Source organism: Chelonoidis abingdonii, chromosome 5, assembly GCF_003597395.2.
Source record: "Chelonoidis abingdonii isolate Lonesome George chromosome 5, CheloAbing_2.0, whole genome shotgun sequence".
Lineage (NCBI taxonomy): Eukaryota > Metazoa > Chordata > Testudines > Testudinidae > Chelonoidis > Chelonoidis abingdonii.
This window is the reverse complement of record NC_133773.1, coordinates 140,702,766-140,722,498: the sequence shown is the minus strand read 5'-3', so window position 1 is coordinate 140,722,498 and position 19,733 is coordinate 140,702,766. Positions and strand designations below refer to the sequence as shown.

The window sequence follows — 19,733 nt, the reverse complement described above, 5'->3', positions numbered from 1 at the left end:
CCATATCTAAAATAGGAATGAGAATAATATGATATCCTAATTGTGCTTCCTCTTTTTGAGCCCTAAATACAGATAGAGTGTTTACAGCAAGGGTGGGCATCTGAGAATAGAAACTGTATGGTGGGCCATGAATGCTCACAAAACTGGGGTTGGAGTGCAGACTCCAGGGTGGGGCTGGGGATGAGAAGTTCAGGGTCCGGGCTGGGTAGAGGGAGTAGGGTGTTTGGGGGAGAGGGGGAAGACTTCAGCTGGGGGTGCAGGCCTCTGGGGTGGGGCTAGGGATGAGGAGTTTGGGGTGCAGGAGGGTGCTCTGTGCTGGGACCGAAGGGTTCGGAGGGCAGGAGGGCAATCAGAGGTGTGGCATGGGGTGGGGTGTGGGGAGAGGCTCAGGGGTGCAGGCTCCAGCCAGCACTTATCTCAAGTGGCTCTGGGAAGCAGCAGCCATGTCCCAACTCTGGCTCCTATGTGGAGTCACGGCCAGGTGGCTCTGCACACTGCCCCTGCAGCTCCCTTTGGCTGCAGTTCCCGGACAATGGGAGCTGCGGGGGCGACGCTTGGCACGGGGACAGTGTGCAGAACAAGGCCATGCTGGTGCTTCCAAAAGCAGTGTTGAGCAGACCCCAATCCTGCTCCCCGGTTGGAGCACCGGAGCAGGACAAGCCCCAGACCCCGCTCCTGCCGGCTGTAGTTTGCCCACCCCTACTTTACAGGAAGCATTCTTAAAGTATAACAGAATGTTAATATTTACATTTTCAATGAAAGTAAAAAAAAATAAACACTCATTTGTTTTTAATAAGTTACAACCTTTTTTGTGTCTTTCCTTTCCCTGTCCATTGTCTCTACCTCACTCTTGTTCCCTTTTCTACGTACCGCACAGAAAGGTTGTCGTGTCTAGAGCAAATGCAATGTATTTTTGGAACGTTACACGAAAACTGAAGTGTAAGTTAAATATGATGGTAATTCTGGAAACGGTAGCACAACTGGCCCATAGGAAAGAACTCAAGTCCAATGTGGGTATTTACCAATTCATATGTATATTCTGGAATCTATTTACCTCAGCTGAGATGGCAAGAACATAATGTGGTCTGTCGCTACAAGAGTAAACTATACTGTATTTAGGTCTTTCTTCTGCATTTAAAACATTAACCTCTTGGCACCAGTAGTCATAATGCCTTAGGTTACTACCAAATCTCTCTACCTGTATTCGTCTTTAAAAAGTCCATCACTGTGGTATCCAAATGACTTCATGAGAAGTAAACAAGAATCTCTCTTCCAAAATCACTGGAAGAAACTAGCTTTACGTTTTGAGTTTTATTTAAACTATATAATTGAGGGTGTTGCTCATCTGTTTGTGAGGCATGTATGGCTATAGTTCTGTTTGGTTCCAGTCACACAAGCAAGACCCAAACTTATTATAACATAGTAAATTCACTACCAGGTGTAAGTCTGATATTTTAATGGCAGATATTGTAGTTTACATAAGGCTTGCATAATGAATAACATCAAATTAAACATTTTTATATTTAAAAAAATCAGCATTTCTGTATTTCACACATGTGCCAGCAATGCCCCTCGGCCATGTACATTGGCCAAACCAGACAGTCTCTACATAAAAGAATAAATGGATGCAAATCAGATGTCAAGAATTATAACATTCAAAAACCAGTTGGAGAACACTTCAATCTCCCTGGTCACTTGATTACAGACCTAAAAGTCACAATATTACAACAAAAAAACTTCAAAAACAGACTCCAGCGAAACATTGCTGAATTGGAATTAATTTGCAAATTGGACATCATTAAATTAGGCTTGAATAAAGACTGGGAGTGGATAGGTCATTACCCAAGGTAAAACTATTTCCCCGTGTTTATTTTTCCCCCCTATGGTTCCTCACACCTTCTTGGCAACTCCTGGAAATGGGTCATTTTGATTACCACTATAAAAAGTTTTTTTCCCCTTTTCTCCTGGTAATAGTTCACCTTAACTGATCATTCTCATTATACTGTGTATGGTAACATCCATTGTTTCATGTTCTCTGTGTGTATATATATCTTCTTACTGTATTTTCCAATGAATGCATCTGATGAAGTAGGTTTTAACCCATGAAAGCTTATGCTCAAATTTCTTAGTCTCTAAGGTGCCACAAGTACTCCTGTTTGGTTTTTTGGGCGGTTTGTTTGTTTTGGTTTGGTTTTTACACACACAAAATAAGGATTCAAGTGTACTACCATAAATCCCCTGATCCATCCCACAGCGAAATACTAACAGTTTTTACTATTAGTTGGCTATGGTTTGAGTAACGGTACACTTCTCACCAGTACACACACACAGAGCTATATATTAATAATACTTAGATCTTCCCCCCCCTTGGGAAGCCAAATCTTCATTTAGGAGTCAAGTAAAACAATAGCATAATATACAATTAGCTTCTTACTGTGTGGTAGGACTTACCTAAAGGCTGCCACTAATGGAGCATACACTGAGTCTCCATCATACACGTACAAATGGTCCCAACTGCATTCTGTAGCAAAGTGATTGAATCGAAGTCTCAAGATTGTATTTGGCCTAAACAAAAAATAAACCTTAAATTAACCATACAAAAAACCCACAACAGATAGTTTCCCCAAACAACTGCCTTGATGTGAAGTTTCACTCTCAAAGTGACTCATTCACCTTACAGTAACTGTGATTTCTCAAGATATGTTGTTCATTTAGATTCCACTCTGTGCACCCCATGCATGAGATTTGGCAAGCCATGTCCACTGGGTCCACACCTGTGCCCAGGATATCTTCACTGCCTCACTCCAGCCCCCAAAAAGGCATTAAAGGCAGACTGTTCCTATGTCAATACAGAATTCTGTAGTTAGAGGCCTCTAAAAGCACGAAAGGAAGGTGGGTCAGGATATCTTTGGTATCCATGATATCCACACATCTCAATTTCTGAAAGGCAAGTATTCAATTATTAGACAATGACTTGAAAAAAAATATATAGATTCCACTATTGGTGACTAACAAACATTTATCTGTTTGCATGGAATTGGATAAATATGGTATAACAACATATACAGAACAGCATAAGATACACCTCTACCTCGATATAACTCTGTCCTCGAGAGCTAAAAAATCGTACAGAGTTATAGGTGAAACCGTGTTATATTGAACTTGATTTGATATGCCAGAGCCCGCAGCCCCATCCCTCTGGAGCGCTGCTTTACCGTGTTATACCCAAATTTGCGTTATATTGGGGTGGTGTTATAATGAGGTAGATGTGTACTTAAACAATGACTAGAGAGGACGAAAGAGTAGTGTCTTGCAAAGGTGTGTACTGAGCTCCGAGTAGCTGCCAGACAGATTTCAGAAGTAGGGATGTTTTTGAAACAGGCAGCAGAGGCTGCCTGAGCTCTAATGGGACCAGGTGACTAACTCGGCTAACTCATAAGTCCTCATACAGCTGGAGTCCCACTTAGATATTCTGAGAGAAGAATGACTGACCCTTAACCATTTCTGCAAAGGCCACAAACAGTGTAAGTGTGTTCCTGAATGGTTTTGGCCTGTCATTATAAAAAGGCAGTGCCCTCACTACAAGTGTGTGAAACTCAGCTTTCCGCACATGGGGGTGGGGCTGCAGGCTGAGTAAGGCTTGGAGAAGAAAACTGGGAGATGAACAGACTGGATCATATGGAACTTAAACAATTTTTGGAAGGAACTTGAGATGAGGTCTAATTGTGACACTATCCTTATGAAAACTATACAAGGGGGACATGCCATGTGGGCCTAAATCTTGCCTATCCTTAGAGCCACGGCCACTCCAAAAAGCAGTTTTCACTGGAAGGTAGTACAGGGAACAAGCTGTTAAAGGCTCAAAGGGAGGGAACCCCATCAATCTTGCTAATCCTCTACTGAGGCACAAAGAGGAAGGGGGTTCCTAAATTGGGGAGAAACAAACATCTACTGCAGCTGTTCTCAAACTGTGCGTTGGGACCCCAAAGTGGGTTGTGAAGGCTGGCTTAGACTTGCAGGGGCTTGGGGCCAAAGCCCGAGCCCCACCACCGAGGGCCAAAGGCCAAGGGATTCAGCCCTGGGTGCTGGGGGCTCAGGCTTTGGCTTTGTCCCACCCTCCGGGACAGTGGGATTCAGGCAGGCTCAGGCTTCGGTACCTGCTCCTGGGTTTGTGTAGTAATTTCTTGTTGTCAGAAGCGGGTCGTCGCACATGAAGTTTGAGAACCCCTGATCTACTGTAAGATGAGAAAAAACACAATGTGGCTCTGGGTAGGAAGGTGGTGAAGTATTTTAAAGTTACATCAACTGAAATGGTAGTTGAGTCTGAATAAACATGAGTCCCTTATCTCTTCCTTCTTGGAGCCGAGACATACAGGACTAGGGAATGTGGATCAGCGTGGGAGTCATTTAAAGAATGGAAGGCCTCATCTGTCTTTGAATTAAGAAATTCATTGTCCTCAAAGAGAAAGCCCTCAATTGTAGGGCTGCCAAGCGATTAAAAATATTAATCACAATTAATCACACGATCAAACCCACTTTTAAGCAATACTAGAATACCATTTAAATATTTTTGCATGTTTTCTACATTTTCATATATATTGATTTCAATTACAACACAGAAAACAAAGTGTACAAGTACTCACTTTATATTTATTTGAAATTACAAGTATTTGCACTGTAAAAAAACAAAAGAAAGTGTTTTTCAATTCACCTAATACAAGTATTGTAATGCAATCCCTTTATCATGAAAGTTGAACTTACAAATGTAGAATTATGTACCAAAAAAACTGCATTTAAAAATAAAAATGTAAAATTTTAGAGCCTGCAAGTCCACTCAAGTCCTACTTCTTGGTCAGCCAATCACTCAGACAAACAAGTTTGTTTACACTGGCAGGAGATAATGCTGTCCACTTCTTGTTTACGTAACCTGAAAGTGAGAACAAGCGTTCTTTTGGCACTGTGGTAGCCGGCATAGATTCATAGACTCTAGGACTGGAAGGGACCTCGAGAGGTCATCGAGTCACAAGATATTTACGTGCCAGGTGAGTGCAAGATTCACATGCACCTTCATGCTTCAACCACCATTCCAGAAAACGTGTCCATGCGGAGCAGAACCCATTGTCAATAACTATCCAAAGCAGTGCGGACCAACGCATGTTCATTTTCATTATCCGAGTCAGATGCCACCAGCAAAAGGTTGATTTTCTTTTTGGTTGTTTGGGTTCTGTAGTTTCCGCATCAAAGTGTTGCTCTTTGCAGACTTCTGAAAGCATGCTCCACACCCTGTCCTGATCAGATTTTGGAAGGCACTTCAGATTCTTAAACCTAGGGTCGAGCTCTGTAGGTATCTTTAGAAATCTCTCATTAGTACCTTCCTTGCGTTTTGTCAAATCTGCAGTGACAGTGTTCTTAAAATAAACAACATGTGTTGGGTTATCATCCGAGACTGCTATAACATGAAATATATGGCAGAATGTGGATAAAACCGAGCAGGGGACATACAATTCTTCCCCAAGAAGTTCAATCAGAAATTTAATTAAGACTTATTTTTTTAAATGAGTGTTATCAACATGGAACCATGTCCTCTAGAATGGTGGCTGAAGCATGAAGGGGCATACGAATGTTTAGCATATCTGGCACGTAAATACCTTGCAATGCAGGCTACAAAAGTGCCATGTAAATGCCTGTTCCCACTTTCTGGTGACATTGTAAGTAAGAAGAGGGCAGCATTATCTCCTGTAAATATTAACAAACTTGTTTGTCTTAGCGATTGGCTGAATAAGAAGTAGGCCTGAGTGGACTTGTAGGCTCTGAAGTTTAACATTGTTTTGTTTTTGAGTGCAGTAATGTAACAAAAAAAAAAATCTACATTTGTAAATTGCACTTTCACTACAAAGAGATTGCACTACAGTACTTGTATAAGGTGAATTGAAAATTACCATTTCTTTTGTTTATCATGTTTACAGTGCAAATATTTGTAAGCAAAATATACACTTTGATTTCAATTACAACACAGAATACAATATATATGAAAAGGTAGAAAAACATCCAAAATATTTAATAAATTTCAACTGGTATTCTATTATTTAACAATACAGTTAAAAGTGCAATTAATTGCAAATAATTTTTTAATTGTGATTAATTTATTTGAGTTAATCGCGTGAATTAACTGTAATTAATCAACAACTCTACTCAGTTGTTATTTGGACCTCCATGGGAATCCCGAATGCTTGTAACCAGGATAATCTTCACATCTCAGATGTGACCATGGTGAGTAACGCTGTATTAGAGGCATCTAGTGCAGCTCACAGGACAAGTGCGAGATATCAGCTGCTCCTCATTTATTATAGATTTGAACTCTTTCCTAGACCCTAGAGAAAGTGTGACTAAATTGAGAAAGCTTGTCCCAGGGTAAGTAATTGTATTTTGCTAGCAGTTCTGGGTAATCAGTTTCTCATATCTACAGACTAGCTAGTAAGTAGACTTTATTGACTCAATAGACCCCACAAAGCTGGAGCTTTCTCCCTTTTGTTTTGGTCTGGGAGGTCCTTGCTGTTTGAACTTCTCCTGGACAGCTGCTTCAAGAGATCCTAGCACTGGATAAGAACCCAAGTACTGAAATCCCTTTGAAGGGTGGAATCTATGCTAGAAACTGCCAGAAGTGCTTCGCCAGTTCCAACAGTCCCTGCTTTATAGGCATGGTGAGCTTACCAAACATGAAAAGGTAGGGAATGTTCAGCAGTCATATTTCCTATCTGAATTTGTGTAGCTTCAACTTCCAGCTACTGGATCTTGTTATACACCTTTGTCTAGTAGAGCTCTCTTAACAGCACAGGATTCACTCCAGGCATGAGGGGAAGACAGACACCTGCACAGTTGATAGTTTTATAGAAACTTTTCAGAGTGGAACTGTACTTCAGAATTGCAGACATTTACATTTGGCAAACCAGAGATAGTACAGACTATCTCTGTAAGGACATGTACTTGGTTTTTGGCAGCATAATTCTCTACTATCTCCTTTCTGCCCAGCTTGAACCCCTCATTCACACTATCCTCTGATGTCAAGACTAAAATCAAGTGAGAAGGTGAAGCTGGAAGAGCTTTGTGTGCAGCTCAGCACTTCGACTAACAAGTTCATTTTGTGCATCTCTCAGCACCAAGATGTGGTATGACTGAGGAAGAAGGTTTCTAGCTCACTTCTCATAAAATGTATGTTTTCCTGGGAAAGCAACAGGATACATACAAGGAAACGCTGCACATGAACTAAGATTAGCTATGTTGATATTTATCAAGGAACTGCAAATACAACATTTTCTTTGGTAAAAATAAGTTAACGAGTAGAAAACTTAAGCGTAGTGATAGGAGATTAAAGCTTGTTATAAAAGAATTGCTGAGCTTTGGAAAACGTTAAGGAACATACCACAGAGACAAACACAGACATCTTCTATTATTTGAAATTCAAAACAGGGTGGAGTCTAATCTCCCTACAAAACCAACGGAAACAAAGTGTACAGAGAACATAGGTAAAAATATATTCTGTACTGTTTCAAGATCTTAGGGACCCTGATCCTGCAAGATGCTGAGTGACCTCAACTCCCAGGAATTTCAGCACAGGTGAATTCCATCACAAAACATAGTCTTTATTCAGAAACCTGTCCATTTAGCCTCTTTCCAGAGTTCCACAGTTCTGCTTCAACCTCAGTTAAAGCTATGTCTTTTAATGCACGGCAGCTGACAGTACAAATGTTTAAAAACTAGACTGATTTTGCAGCTCTGGCACCGGCACTTACCCACACACAAAAAAAAATCCAAAAAACACACACATTTGTGATGGTTAAGCCACTAATCAGATGATAGTCACAAGCTAAACGCTGTAAGTGTCACTCTTAAAATTACTGCAAAAATCAGTAAAAGCAATAAAAAATGATCAATGTCACAGTGTAATGGTCATCAGAGGGCAAGCTTGAACCTGGGATCTCTGGAGCTAAATGCATGAGCCTCTGCTGCACGAGCTAGAAGCCACATGGCTCTTAACTAAGGCCTTGGCTACACTTGCAAGTTGCAGCGCTGGTGAAGGGGTTACAGCGCTGCAACTTACCAGGTGTCCACACTTACAGAGCTCAGCCAGCGCTGCAAGTCCCTTCCTGCAGCGCTGGCTGTACTCCTGGTCTGCTACGGGTGTAGCGAATCCAGCGCTGGTGATGCAGCACTGCTCATCAGGTGTGGACACTCACCAGCGCTGTCAGCGCTGTTAATTGGCCTCCAGGTATTAGGAGGGTATCCCAGCATCTTTTCAGGCCTCTCTGTGTCATCGTTTCGCACACATCCATGTGCCCTGGGCTCAGGGTGACCCGCACTTCTAAATGCCCCGGAATTTTAAAAAATTCCCTTCCTGTCTTGCTCTCAGCGAGGCGTGGAGTGCAAACAAATCGCATCAGTGAACATGCTCCAGTGCCAAACGAGCCCCAGCATGGAGCACTGCGAGCTGCCAGCGATCTCAATCACTGTTTGGGGTGAGGAAGCTGTGAAGGACAGTGCTGCGCTGCCAGGCGTAGAATATATGATACCTACAGCCAACAGATATCAAACATCAATGCAATACCAGGGCTAATGACCGGACGCGTGCAGTTGCAGAGGCTTAAAGGTAAAGGAGCTGACGGAAGTTGAAAGCCTTAACTGCAAACGCAACGTCAGGAAACCAAAAACGCTCAGGTTGCTGCCTCCACGCCTGCGCCGGTTTTAGAACAAAAAACAGGAGCTGGATGCTATACTTGGATGTAACCAACGGCCAATCCGAGGATCACGATGGACAGTTCAGAGCCTGGAGAGGAGGGGGAGGTGTAGGAGGAACCCAAGAGGGAGGGCTACTGAGGTGTTTTGGAGACTCCAGGAGTCATGCAGGCAAGAGCTATGTTCCAGTCCAGGAAAGAAGCTAGCCAGGTCGCAGGCCGCGTGGGACCTTGGTAGTGAGGCAACCAGCAGAGGACGCCTGTTCCCGGTAAGAAGCTTATATTATAAAGGATGAGAAATGTTTTGGAGCAAGGGGGGTCTATGGCTGCCTGCAAGCAGTGCTTAGAGTGTGAATAGTCCCATTGAATGTAGGTCGTATCACGGCGTGTGTAATCTGCCCTCTGTAATCTCTTCAAAAGTTTCAAGCCAGAGCGGGTTGCAATGCCGCTTCAGCAAGTTTATAGGGAGAGTCCACCATGGTCTCTTGCTCAGTCAGGCTAAACGCATCCGCTCCATTTGTGCCGTGAGGGGTGGGAGGACCCATTGCTGCACACAGGACAGTCTGCGTAGGCGACCGAGGGCGGAATCCACATAGCTGTAGAAGAGCCTACCATCTCGCCCCAGGTGACCCGAGCATGACGAGATAGTCTGGGGAGGGTTATAAATTCTGTTGGAAAATGCAGGGATACTGTTAGCAGTGCATTTCCCTGTAGCTGCTCTTTGCTTTCCACAAGTCACCAGAAACCCTCATGGATTCCAGGAGTCGAGCAAGGCACCCCCCCGTCCCAGGTGAGCCGCCAGTGGTGCAAGATGGCTCTGAGAGTACTAGCATGTGGCAGATGTGAGGGATGTAGGGTTCCAGTGCGTAGTTGCTCCTGTAGCTGCTCTTTGCTTTCACAAAGTTCACAGAAACCCATGGGATGCCAGAGGTCAAGCCACCCCACCCTTCGCCAGGTGAGCCGCGGTGGCAGCCCCCCCTGTCCCAGGTGAGCCGCGTGTGGGAAAACTCACCATCTCTCTCTGCAGCTGGCGGCTCTCTGTGCTATGTGCTCGCAATGTGTAAAATGATGCTACAAAACGTCCCAAATAACAATACAGGCTCTGTTAGTAAAAGTTTCTCTCTGCCTGTGTTTTTTTTTTTTTTAAAGTGACCTTGGGATTACTAGCTTCCATCAATGCGCAGACTTCTGAAAAACTACGACAACTTAAGAAAAAAAACCAAGGAAGAATAAGAGGAGCTGGGTGAAAGCAGTTATTGAATCTGTATTCCACAGTATAATAAAAACGTTTGCAAAGACTGGAGGAAAAGAAAGCTGGAAAAGGAACAGGCGGCCTAAAGAAAGGAAAAGCGTCCAAGAGAAAGAATTGGCTACCAAGAGAAGCACAGGATCGGCTGCTGAAGGCATCCTGGAACGCTACACAGACCTCATTGCTAGCCACACAGGGCAGAGCACGTACAGTGCCTTCCTCACCTCCATCCCAAAGGCTCAACCTATTGTGCCCCCTGTTTCCTCAAAACACCACTTCTCCAGCATCCTTGGTTCTTGCCACAACCAGCTGCTCCAGCAGCCACATACGTTTCACCTAGCAGCCCTGAAACTGACAGACCCCTTTACGCCCTATGCACCTCAACCCGCAGTCAACCATGCAGCATATTTATTCAGCCTGAAGTGAGCAGCAGCAGTGCAGAGTCACTACAAGGAAGGACACATTATTCAAACCTCTGACTTTACTGCTCCGCATCACCACTATCCCGCCTGCGTGTGTGTATGTACTGTATTTGAATAAGGATTTCTTGTCTTTTTTAAAAACAGTTTTTATTATGACAGAGAGTGTAACATACTGTACCAACAACTGAAAAAATAGGCACTGCAAATCATGCAATCCCTTGCACTTAACTGCTGTGGAAGCACCCAACATTAACTGTTGACTGTCGCCTCAAACTGCTCCTTTTAAGGCAACCCCTAATCCTGAAAGGCAACAATGTGCTGGCGCCTCTCTAGTTAGCCCTGCTCAATCTGGCCTGTGCAAATTCAAGCCTCCAGGCGTTTAACCTCGGCGGTCCATTCGGCACTGAGGGTTTCACACCTTCCCTTCACAAATATGAATGGTAGGATACCAGCACGCGTTATAATCAACTGGGATGCTGCTTTCCGCCCCGTCTCGCGGCGCCGCTAGAGACTTCTCCAATCGTCCCCTTTAACCGGCCAAAAGCAACACTCCTACCGTCATTCTGCACGGCTCTAGCTAAGTACAGTGTGAACAGCTCCTTGCTCCTGTCAAGCTTCCCTGTGTACGGTTTCATGAGCCAAGCATAACAGGTAAGCGGGTCTCCAAGGATCACAATGGGCATTCGAACGTCCCCCACTGCTGATCTTCCTGTCTGGGAAAAAGTCCAATGCCTGCAGCTTCCTGACGATGCCACTGTTCCGAAAGATGCGTGCATAATGCACCTTTCCAGGCCATCCTGTGTAAACGTCAGTGAAACGCCCACTGTGATCCACAAGCGCCTGGAGAACCATAGAGATACCCCTTCCGATAACGTACTCGGATTGCCAGGTGGGGTGGTGCAGAATAGGAATATGCGATCCCATCTATTGCCCTCCACAGTTAGGAAACCATGTTGTGCAAGCCATCCACTAATGTCGGCTGACTTCCCCAGACTCACACGGTTCTGCTTAGCAGGTGCCATTTAATGGCCCTGCAAACTTGCCATCACCACTATCCAACGTCTGGTCACTTTTCCCAGCTCCAAAACTGGTTTGCGACCTGATCGGTAGCTATGTTCTGGAGCTTGCCAGCTTCCAGACTGCAATAGCCACCCTGCTTCTCCATGACAGGGCAGTTCTCAGTCTCGTGTCCTTGCGCTGCAGGGTGGGGCGGAGGCTCAGCACACAGTCCCATTGAAGTGCGCTTTTCTCATCCTAAGTTCTAGCAGCCACTGATCGTCATCCCAGATGCAGGGATTTTTGTTTGTGATCCCACCACTCCAGTGGTTGTTTCTCCGGAGCCAAAGGCGGCATTCCACGGTGCTGAGTACGTCCGTTACTGCCCCAAGCAAATTTAGGTGTCCGGCGCTGTCAGCCGATCTATTGCATTCATATGCAGCTCTCCTCGACTGTCACTTTTGGAGCATAAGGAATAGCTCAACTGCCAGACGTGATGTGCTGGCAGCATTCATCAGTGCAAAGTCCTCAGCAGCTTGGGCTCCATTTCTTACTGAAATCACGGGCAGACTCACCATGGCACCCAAACGGCTGAAAAGGGAAGCGAGCAGCACGGGTCGTGGAACAGGAAGCACATGAACCCGCACCCCTTCCGTCCCCTTTTCCACATATCCCACAGCGCCAAAATGAGACGGGTGCTCTAGTGGATAGCCCCCCACAATGCACACTCACAACAGCGCTGCAAATGCTGCAAATGTGGACACACTGCAGCGCTGGTCGCTGTCAGTGTGGACACACTGCAGCACTGACCCTACACAGCTGTACGACCACAGCTGTAACTACCAGCGCTGCAAAAATGTAAGTGTAGCCATACCCTAAGGCTGTAGCAGACTCATTACTCTCTAAGGGCTTGGCTACACTGGAGAGTTGCAGCGCTGGTGGTGGGTTTACAGCGCTGCAACTTACTCACCATCCACATTTGCAAGGCACATACTGGCTGCAGCGCTGGCTGTACTCCTGCTCTGCCTGGGGTATAACGATTGCAGCACTGGTGATGCAGCGCTACTCCGCCAGCGTGGCCACCAAAAGCGCTGTAATTGGCCTCCAGATGTATTCGGAGGTATCCCAGAATGCCTGTTCAGCCACTCCCAACGGCGCTGCAAATACTGCAAATGTGGCCACACTGCAGCGCTGGTAGCTGTCAGCGTGGCCACACTGCAGCGCTTTCCCTACACAGCTGTACGAAGACAGCTGTAACTCCCAACGCTGTACAGCTGCAAGTGTAGCAATACCCTAAGTGGTCTCAGTGCCACTAGAGGAGAACAGATCACTACACCCAGGAGGTGTGGGGGTTACAACAGCAACAAGCAACCTTTGGCATGTGGTCCATCGGGAAAACCTGCTGGCGGGCCAGGATGGTTAGTTTACCTGCAGAGTCCGCAGGCTTGGCCAAATGCAGTTCCCACTAGCCACCGTTCACCATTCCAAACCAATAGGGCTGCAGGATGTGGTGGTCAGCACATGCCTCGGCCCACAGCACTTTCCGCAGCCCCCCATTGGCATGAAATGGTGAACAGCGGCCAGTGAGCACTGCAATCAGCCAAACCTGCGGATGTTGCAGGTAAACAAACCATCTTGGCCAGCCAGCAGCTTTTCCTGATGAGCTGCGCGTCAAAGGTTGCTGATCCCTGATGTGGGAGGGTCCCAACTGCCTTTTCAGACTTTAAGACACCTTTGCAAGAAGGGCAACCATTCCTCTGATGTCACTGGGAACTAAGGAGTAAATATACATTTGGAACGCAACCAAAACTCAGCATTTATTTGAAAATTGATTTTTTTCATGCACAGGGTTTTTTAAAGTTAGAACTCTCTGCTTTTGGTATTTTGAAAGAAAAAAAAAGTTACAAATACAGTCTAGCCAACCATCTGAAATTTGGAAATCTGGAGAGTTTGCAGCCATAATACTTAGGTCATTTTAACACAAAAACAAAATTCTGTGTGTTTTGATCTTTTCAACTATCCAATTTTATAAAGCAGTCAAGTCCTTGAATTTCATCATTTAGAAAGGGCAATGCTGATTATTGTGAGAGTGTTCTTTCCCATAATAAGTCATAAAAGTGAGTGAAACCAAGGTCTAAATGCATTCATTAATTGAATTGCACTTAAAATTACTGTAAATAGTGCTCTCTAAAAATTAAGATGTTTGCTACTTACTTTCCTTCAATAAGCCATGTGCATTTTGTTTTGTATTTATAATGTCCAGGCCCATCTGTTACATATCCAGAAGATCCAGTTAGCCTGTAAATAAAAATTAGAAATGTAGGTTTCTAATGTGATTAAATACTTGAGTTTTTCCAAACATCTTAGGTTCAAAAAATACCCTGATTAAAGCACCCAACTTTAGGTTTTCATTTATTGAATGGCTGTTATAAAAAAACCACACACACAAATGGATCAGACAATTGGGATTCTGCTACTGTACTCCTGGTCTGTACCCCTTCTCATAACTAGCCAGAGTACCCACAAGTTGTGCCAGGAAGTTCAAAGTGATGTTCTCATCTGGCTTCCTTCTCAGACCAGCAACTCAGACAAATGGTATTTCTTTCATAACGGAAGACAGGTACAGGAAAAGAAATGTAGGGAGGATGTCAATAGAGCTTCCCTTAATACAGCAGCCAGAAGTGATGAAACAAGGTACTTGTTTATAAGTACTGTAGTGAAAACAAATAGAAAATGAAAGGTTTGTTTAAACAAAGTGCAAAGTTTCTACAAAAGTAAAACTTTCAAAATACAAAGGAAATATTACTTTCAAAAGGAGAGTCTAAAGGAATGAGGAGTACTTGTGGCACCTTAGAGACTAACAAATTTGTCTGAGATAAGTTCAGATAAATGTGTGAGTCTCTGAGGTGCCACAAGTATTCCTAGAGTCTAAAGGGTAACTCATGGTCCAGTCTAGATTGGACTTATCTTACAGACTCTTCTCCAAGACCTATGTGCTGAACTCCCCTTACTCTCCACTCCATTTTCTAATATAACAACCCTTTTTGTCAGTGCCTGGACCAGTTATAACTCATTTCTGCTTTGATAACCCACATTGCGGGCAATGGTCCCTGTTATGTTTATTTCTTAAAATGCTGCCTCTTCCATCAATCTGTTTCCCCATAGACTACTCAAAATTATTTTCCATTGTCTTTGTTGAAACGCATCACTGCTGGACGCAGATTGAATGGATGATTTTAGCCATTCCTTAACAGATTCATTAAATCTAGCATTTGAGGTGTTCGTGTAAAAACAAAAACAAAACCCTACCTATGGAAGAATTCGAGAGTAATAGAGGATGCACCAGCTGTACTGGTGTGGAGAGAGTGATTAAGTGTCCTCAATTAAACCGTATTTCCCTGAATTTTCCTTTTCTCCCTGGGAGTAATTATTTCCACTTGAGCATTTCAATTGGCCAGTTAAGACTCAGGCCTGTGTGTCACCTAAAATGAGCATACTAATACTTCATTTCAAGCAACACAAATGCAAATTTTAAATTATATAAATTCCTCTCTTACTAAAAGGTAGAGACAAAATTATTTGTAACAGCAAGTACTGAATATAACCTCAAAAGTCAAGGATAATTAGCAATTTCTATCATAACATTATAAAAATTAGGGTTGTCACTCAATTAAAAACATTAACTGTGTGATTAAAAACATTAACTGTGATGAATCACGCTGTTAATAGAATATCATTTATTTAAATATTTTTGCATGTTTTCTACATTTTCAAATATATTGATTTCAGTTACATCGCAGAATATGAAGTGTACAGTGCTCACTTTATATTTTATTATAAATATTTGCAATGTAAAAATCAAAAGAAACAGTATTTTTCAATTCACCTAATAGAAGTATTGTAATGCAATCTCTTTATCATGAAAGATCAACTTACAATGTAGAAATTATGAACAAAAAATAACTGCACTAAAAAACACAATGTAAAATTTTAGAGCCTACAAGTCCACTCAGTCCTACTTCTTGGTCAGCCAATTGCTCAGACAAATAAGGTTGGTTACATTTTCAGGAGATAATGCTCATACTTCTTGTTTACAATGCCACCTGAAAGTGAGAGAACAGGTGTTCGCATGGCACTGTTGTAGCCAGTGTCGCAAGATACGTATGTGCCAGATGCAGTAAAGATTCCTATGTCCCCTCATGCTTTGAGGACCTTTCCACGCTGATGGCGGGTTCTGCTCAATAACTCTCCAAAGCAGTGTGGACCGACATATGTTCATGCTCATCATCTGAGTCAGATGCCACCAGCAAGTTGATTTTCTTTTTTTGGTGGTTCGGATTCTGTACATTTCCACATCAGAGTGTTGCTCTTTTAAGACTTCTCAAAGCATGCTCCACACTTTGTCCCTCTCAAATTTTAGAAGGCATTTGAGATTTTTAAACCTTGGGTCAAACGCTGTAGCTATCTTTAGAAATCTCACATTGGTATCTTCTTTGCGTTTTGTCAAATCTGCAGTGAAAGTGTTCTTAAAATGAACAACATGTGCTGGGTCATCATCTGACACTGCTATGAAGCGTATGGCATAATGGGGTAAAACAAAGCAGGAGACATACAATTCTCCCACGCCGAGGAGCTCAGTCAAAAATTTAATTAATGCATTTATTTGTTTTTTTATCATCAGCATAGAAGCATGTCCTCCAGAACGGTGGTCGAAGCATGAAGGGGTATATGAATGGTTAGCATATCTGGCATGTAAATACCTTGCAATGCTGGCTACAAAAGTGCCATGCAAACACCTGTTCTCACTGGTAGGTGACATTGTAAATAAGAAGCAGGCAGCATTATCTCCCACAAATGTAAACAAACTTGTTTGTCTTAGCAATTGGCTGAACAAGTAATAAGACTGAGCGGACTTGTAGACTCTAAAGCAGGGGTCTAAAATCTTTCAGAAGCGGTGTGCTGAGTCTTCATTAATTCAATCTAATTTAAGGTTTTGCGTGCCGGTAATACATTTTAATGTTTTTTAGAAGGTCTCTATAAGTCTATATATTATATAACTAAATTAGTGTTGTATTGTAAAATAAACAAGGTTTTCAAAATGTTTAAGAAGCATCATTTAAAATGAAATTAAAATGTTGATCTTACGCCACCGGCCCGCTCAGCCTGCTGCTGGTCTGGGGTTCTGTTCACCTAGGCCGGCAGCGGGCTGAGCAAGGCCTGCGGTCGGAACAGCAGCTGGCAAGGGTCTGTCAGTCAGAACCCCAGACCAGCAGCGGACTATGCGGGACTGGCAGCCAGGACCCCAGAGGGCTGGGGGCGGGCTGGAGTCTGGGCTGGGGGTGTCAGGGCAGACTAGGGCGGTGCCAGAGTCAGGGCTAGGGTTGGGGTGGGGGGAATGAAGGAGTCAAGCACAGAGCTGGGTGTGTATGAGGGAGGTATAGGGCTCAGGACAGAGGGTGTGGTGTGTGCGTGTGTTGGGGGAGGTCAGGGGAGAGGGCTGGGTGACTGCCTCCCTAAGAACTCCCAATCCTGCTGCTCCTTGTCCCCTGACTACCCCCTCCTGGGACCCCTGCCTCCAACTGCCCCCCAGGATCCCACCCCCTATCTAAGCCTCCCTGTTCCCTGTCCCCGGACTGGACCCTATCCCCTACCTGTCCCCTGACTGCCTCGACCCTTATTCACACCCCCATCCCCAAACAGACCCCCAGGACTCCCATGCCCCATCCAACCACTCCCTGCCCCCTGACAGGACCTCCAGAACTCCCGACTCATCCAATCCCCCCCCACTCCCTGCTTGCCCCAACCCCTCTCCACACCTGCCTTCTGACAGGACCCCTAGAACTCCCGACTTATACAACCCCCCCAGCTTCTTGTCCCCAGACCACCCCCTCCAGAGACCCGCTAGCCTAACTGCCCCTCCCACGACCCTCCTTGTTCCCGGTCCCCTGACTCCTTTCCACCCTCTGCCCCCTCACAAACCCCAGGACTCCCATGCCCCATCCAACCCCCCCTGCTCCCTGACTGCCCCCCTCCAGTGACCCATCCAACCCACCCTGCTCCCTGTCCCCTGACTGCCCTCAGCCCTTATCCAACACCCCCAGCCCTGGGCCCTTTACCTTGAGGCTCCACACAGAGCCAGACATGCTGCCCCACGGGAGAGCACAGCCCCGGCCCTCAGAGCACTGCGCCCGGTGGTGGAAGGGCTCCAGTTGAGCAGGGAGCGTGTCTGCCTCCCCACGAAGCCAAATGCTGCCCCGCGGGAGTGCGCAGGGCGGCATGGCTCCAGGGGAGGGGGGAGCGTTTCTGCCTCCCTGCAGACCCAAACACTGTCCCGCGGGAGTGCATAGCCCCAACCCCAGAGCGCTGCGCATGGAGGCAAGGCTCCAGGGGAGGGGAGAAGATGGGGGAAGGGACCAGCAGCTTGCTGCGTTCGGCCCGACGCTCCGGCCCGGGAGCACGGACCCCGCGGTTTGCCGTGCCCGAAAAGTGGGGCCATTTGCCCACTCCATGTGCACGGCTATGCTTCTGCTCCCTGCCCCCGCAGGGGGAGCAGAGGGCAGAGGAGAGCAGGCTGGGCTGGGCAGGATTTTTAATGGCTTGCTGGAGTCCTGGCAGGCTCCAGCATGCCATTAAAAATTGGCTCACGTGCCGTCTTTGGCACCCGTGCCACAGGTTGCCGACTCCTGCTCTAAAGTTTGACATTGCTTTGTTTTGAGTGCAGCTATGTAACTGGAAAAAAGAAAACCTACATTTGTAAGTAGCACTTTCACGATACAAATTGCTCTATAGTACAGGTATAAGGTGAAATGAAAAACTCTCTTTTATCATTTTAGTGCAACTATTTGTAATAAAAATAATATAAAGTGAGCACTGTACACTTTTTATTCTATGCTGTAATTGAAATCAATATATTTGAAAACGTAGAAAATCATCCATAAATAGTACACCAATTGAAATTTATTAAATCTGATTTAATAGTGCGATTAAAACCACAATTAATTGAGATTAAAATTAATCTCCATTTTAAAAAACTGAGTTAATCATGTGAGTTAACTGTGATTAACTGACAGCCCTAATAAAAACCTATCCTCAGGCTGCAGAAAATGCCATTACTCCAAGAAGATGCATTTCTGGAGGGTATTGGCTTTGCATCTCATATCCTACCTCTGTTCCAGTTGTTATATCAACTGAAAACTCTATTTTTTAATTACACACTAATAAGTCCCCACTATTTCAGGTACCATGGAAGCAAGAGTCCTTCCTAGGAGATAAATGTGAAAAATTTCTCCAAATTCCTCTCACCCTCCCTTCAGAAGAGAACTCAGTACTAAGCATGACATCATTTACCCTCCCTCACATGTGGGTCACTATTTACAAGCTCACCATGCTTCTGGAACCCAATGGCTTGTGAGATTTAAAACCACTACAAGTTACAGATTCCTTGCCTTTTTCCACAGTTTAACTATTGACTGGTGCTGAGCAACATCCTTTCCCAAGGGAGGAGCAGCAGTGCACATGTGCAACCCATCCTGAGAGAGTCTGAGAATCCACTGGAATTTAGGGGAGAGTGTAAGATCAAGACCAAAACTATCTGGCCCAGTTTGACTAATACAGATAAAATGAGACCAAGTAGTCCTAGCGGTTCCTCACAGATGCAGTATAAAAAGAAGAGTTCCAAAAGCCAGTGGAAATTTTTACAAGAGAATTTTGGCAGTAAAAACACTGTGAAGTAGCAGTCAACATGTTCCAGCAACATGTTCTGGCAATTGAGCAGCTAAACAACACTCCACTGGAGAACATCCTTGTATTTTAAAGCAATGTAGCAAGTTTTCAGAGAAGCATATTTTATTAGAGCTGGTCAGGATGAAGTTAGACAGAACCATTTCCAGACATGCAGCTCCATCAAAATGAAAAATACTTTATGAAATCATGTTGATTTCATCAAAAATGGAAAGAAGTTCCAGCTATGTCAAAATGCCCCATTTAAACATTTAAGAAAAAAATGTTTTCACTTTTCCTTTCTAAATGACTTGTTTTACATTTTTTTAAAAAATTGTATGCCATCTATGATAAATAAAAGTCAAATGGAAGTGAAATGTTTCATTTTTATTGAAGCTAACTATTTTAATTGACCCAAAATTAAATTTTTTAAATTTTCTTTCACGGAGAAATTTCAAATTTTGGGTGTTTGTTCCTAATTGGAACGAAAACAAATGGTGATGTCTTGATTGAATTTTCATTTTCCGCACAGCTCTACATTTTATACTTTCCAACTGAAAATATCTGGGCCCAAAACTTTTCACTCTGAAGTTCAGCACTGAGTCCATTTTTAGGCAA

The 19,733-nt window shown here is 44.3% G+C and overlaps 1 protein-coding gene and 1 long non-coding RNA gene across 5 annotated transcripts in view; one reads left to right on the top strand and one right to left on the bottom strand.

Moving 5' to 3' along the window:
- ATRN (attractin) overlaps window positions 1-19,733 on the bottom strand; it is a 427,246-nt gene that overhangs the window by 354,037 nt on the left and 53,476 nt on the right. For all 4 annotated transcript variants that reach the window (XM_032765826.2, XM_032765825.2, XM_032765827.2 and 1 more), the window contains exons 2-3: window positions 13,611-13,694; window positions 2,452-2,565 (exon numbers count right to left, since the gene is read on the bottom strand). In XM_032765826.2, the coding sequence (XP_032621717.1) occupies window positions 2,452-2,565; window positions 13,611-13,694 (198 nt within the window). The remainder of the gene's footprint in view (window positions 1-2,451; window positions 2,566-13,610; window positions 13,695-19,733) is intronic.
- The window catches only part of LOC142046909 (uncharacterized), a 30,058-nt gene continuing 16,879 nt past the window's right edge, over window positions 6,555-19,733 (top strand). The window contains exon 1 of the long non-coding RNA XR_012656008.1: window positions 6,555-6,724. This is a non-coding gene — a long non-coding RNA (uncharacterized LOC142046909). The remainder of the gene's footprint in view (window positions 6,725-19,733) is intronic.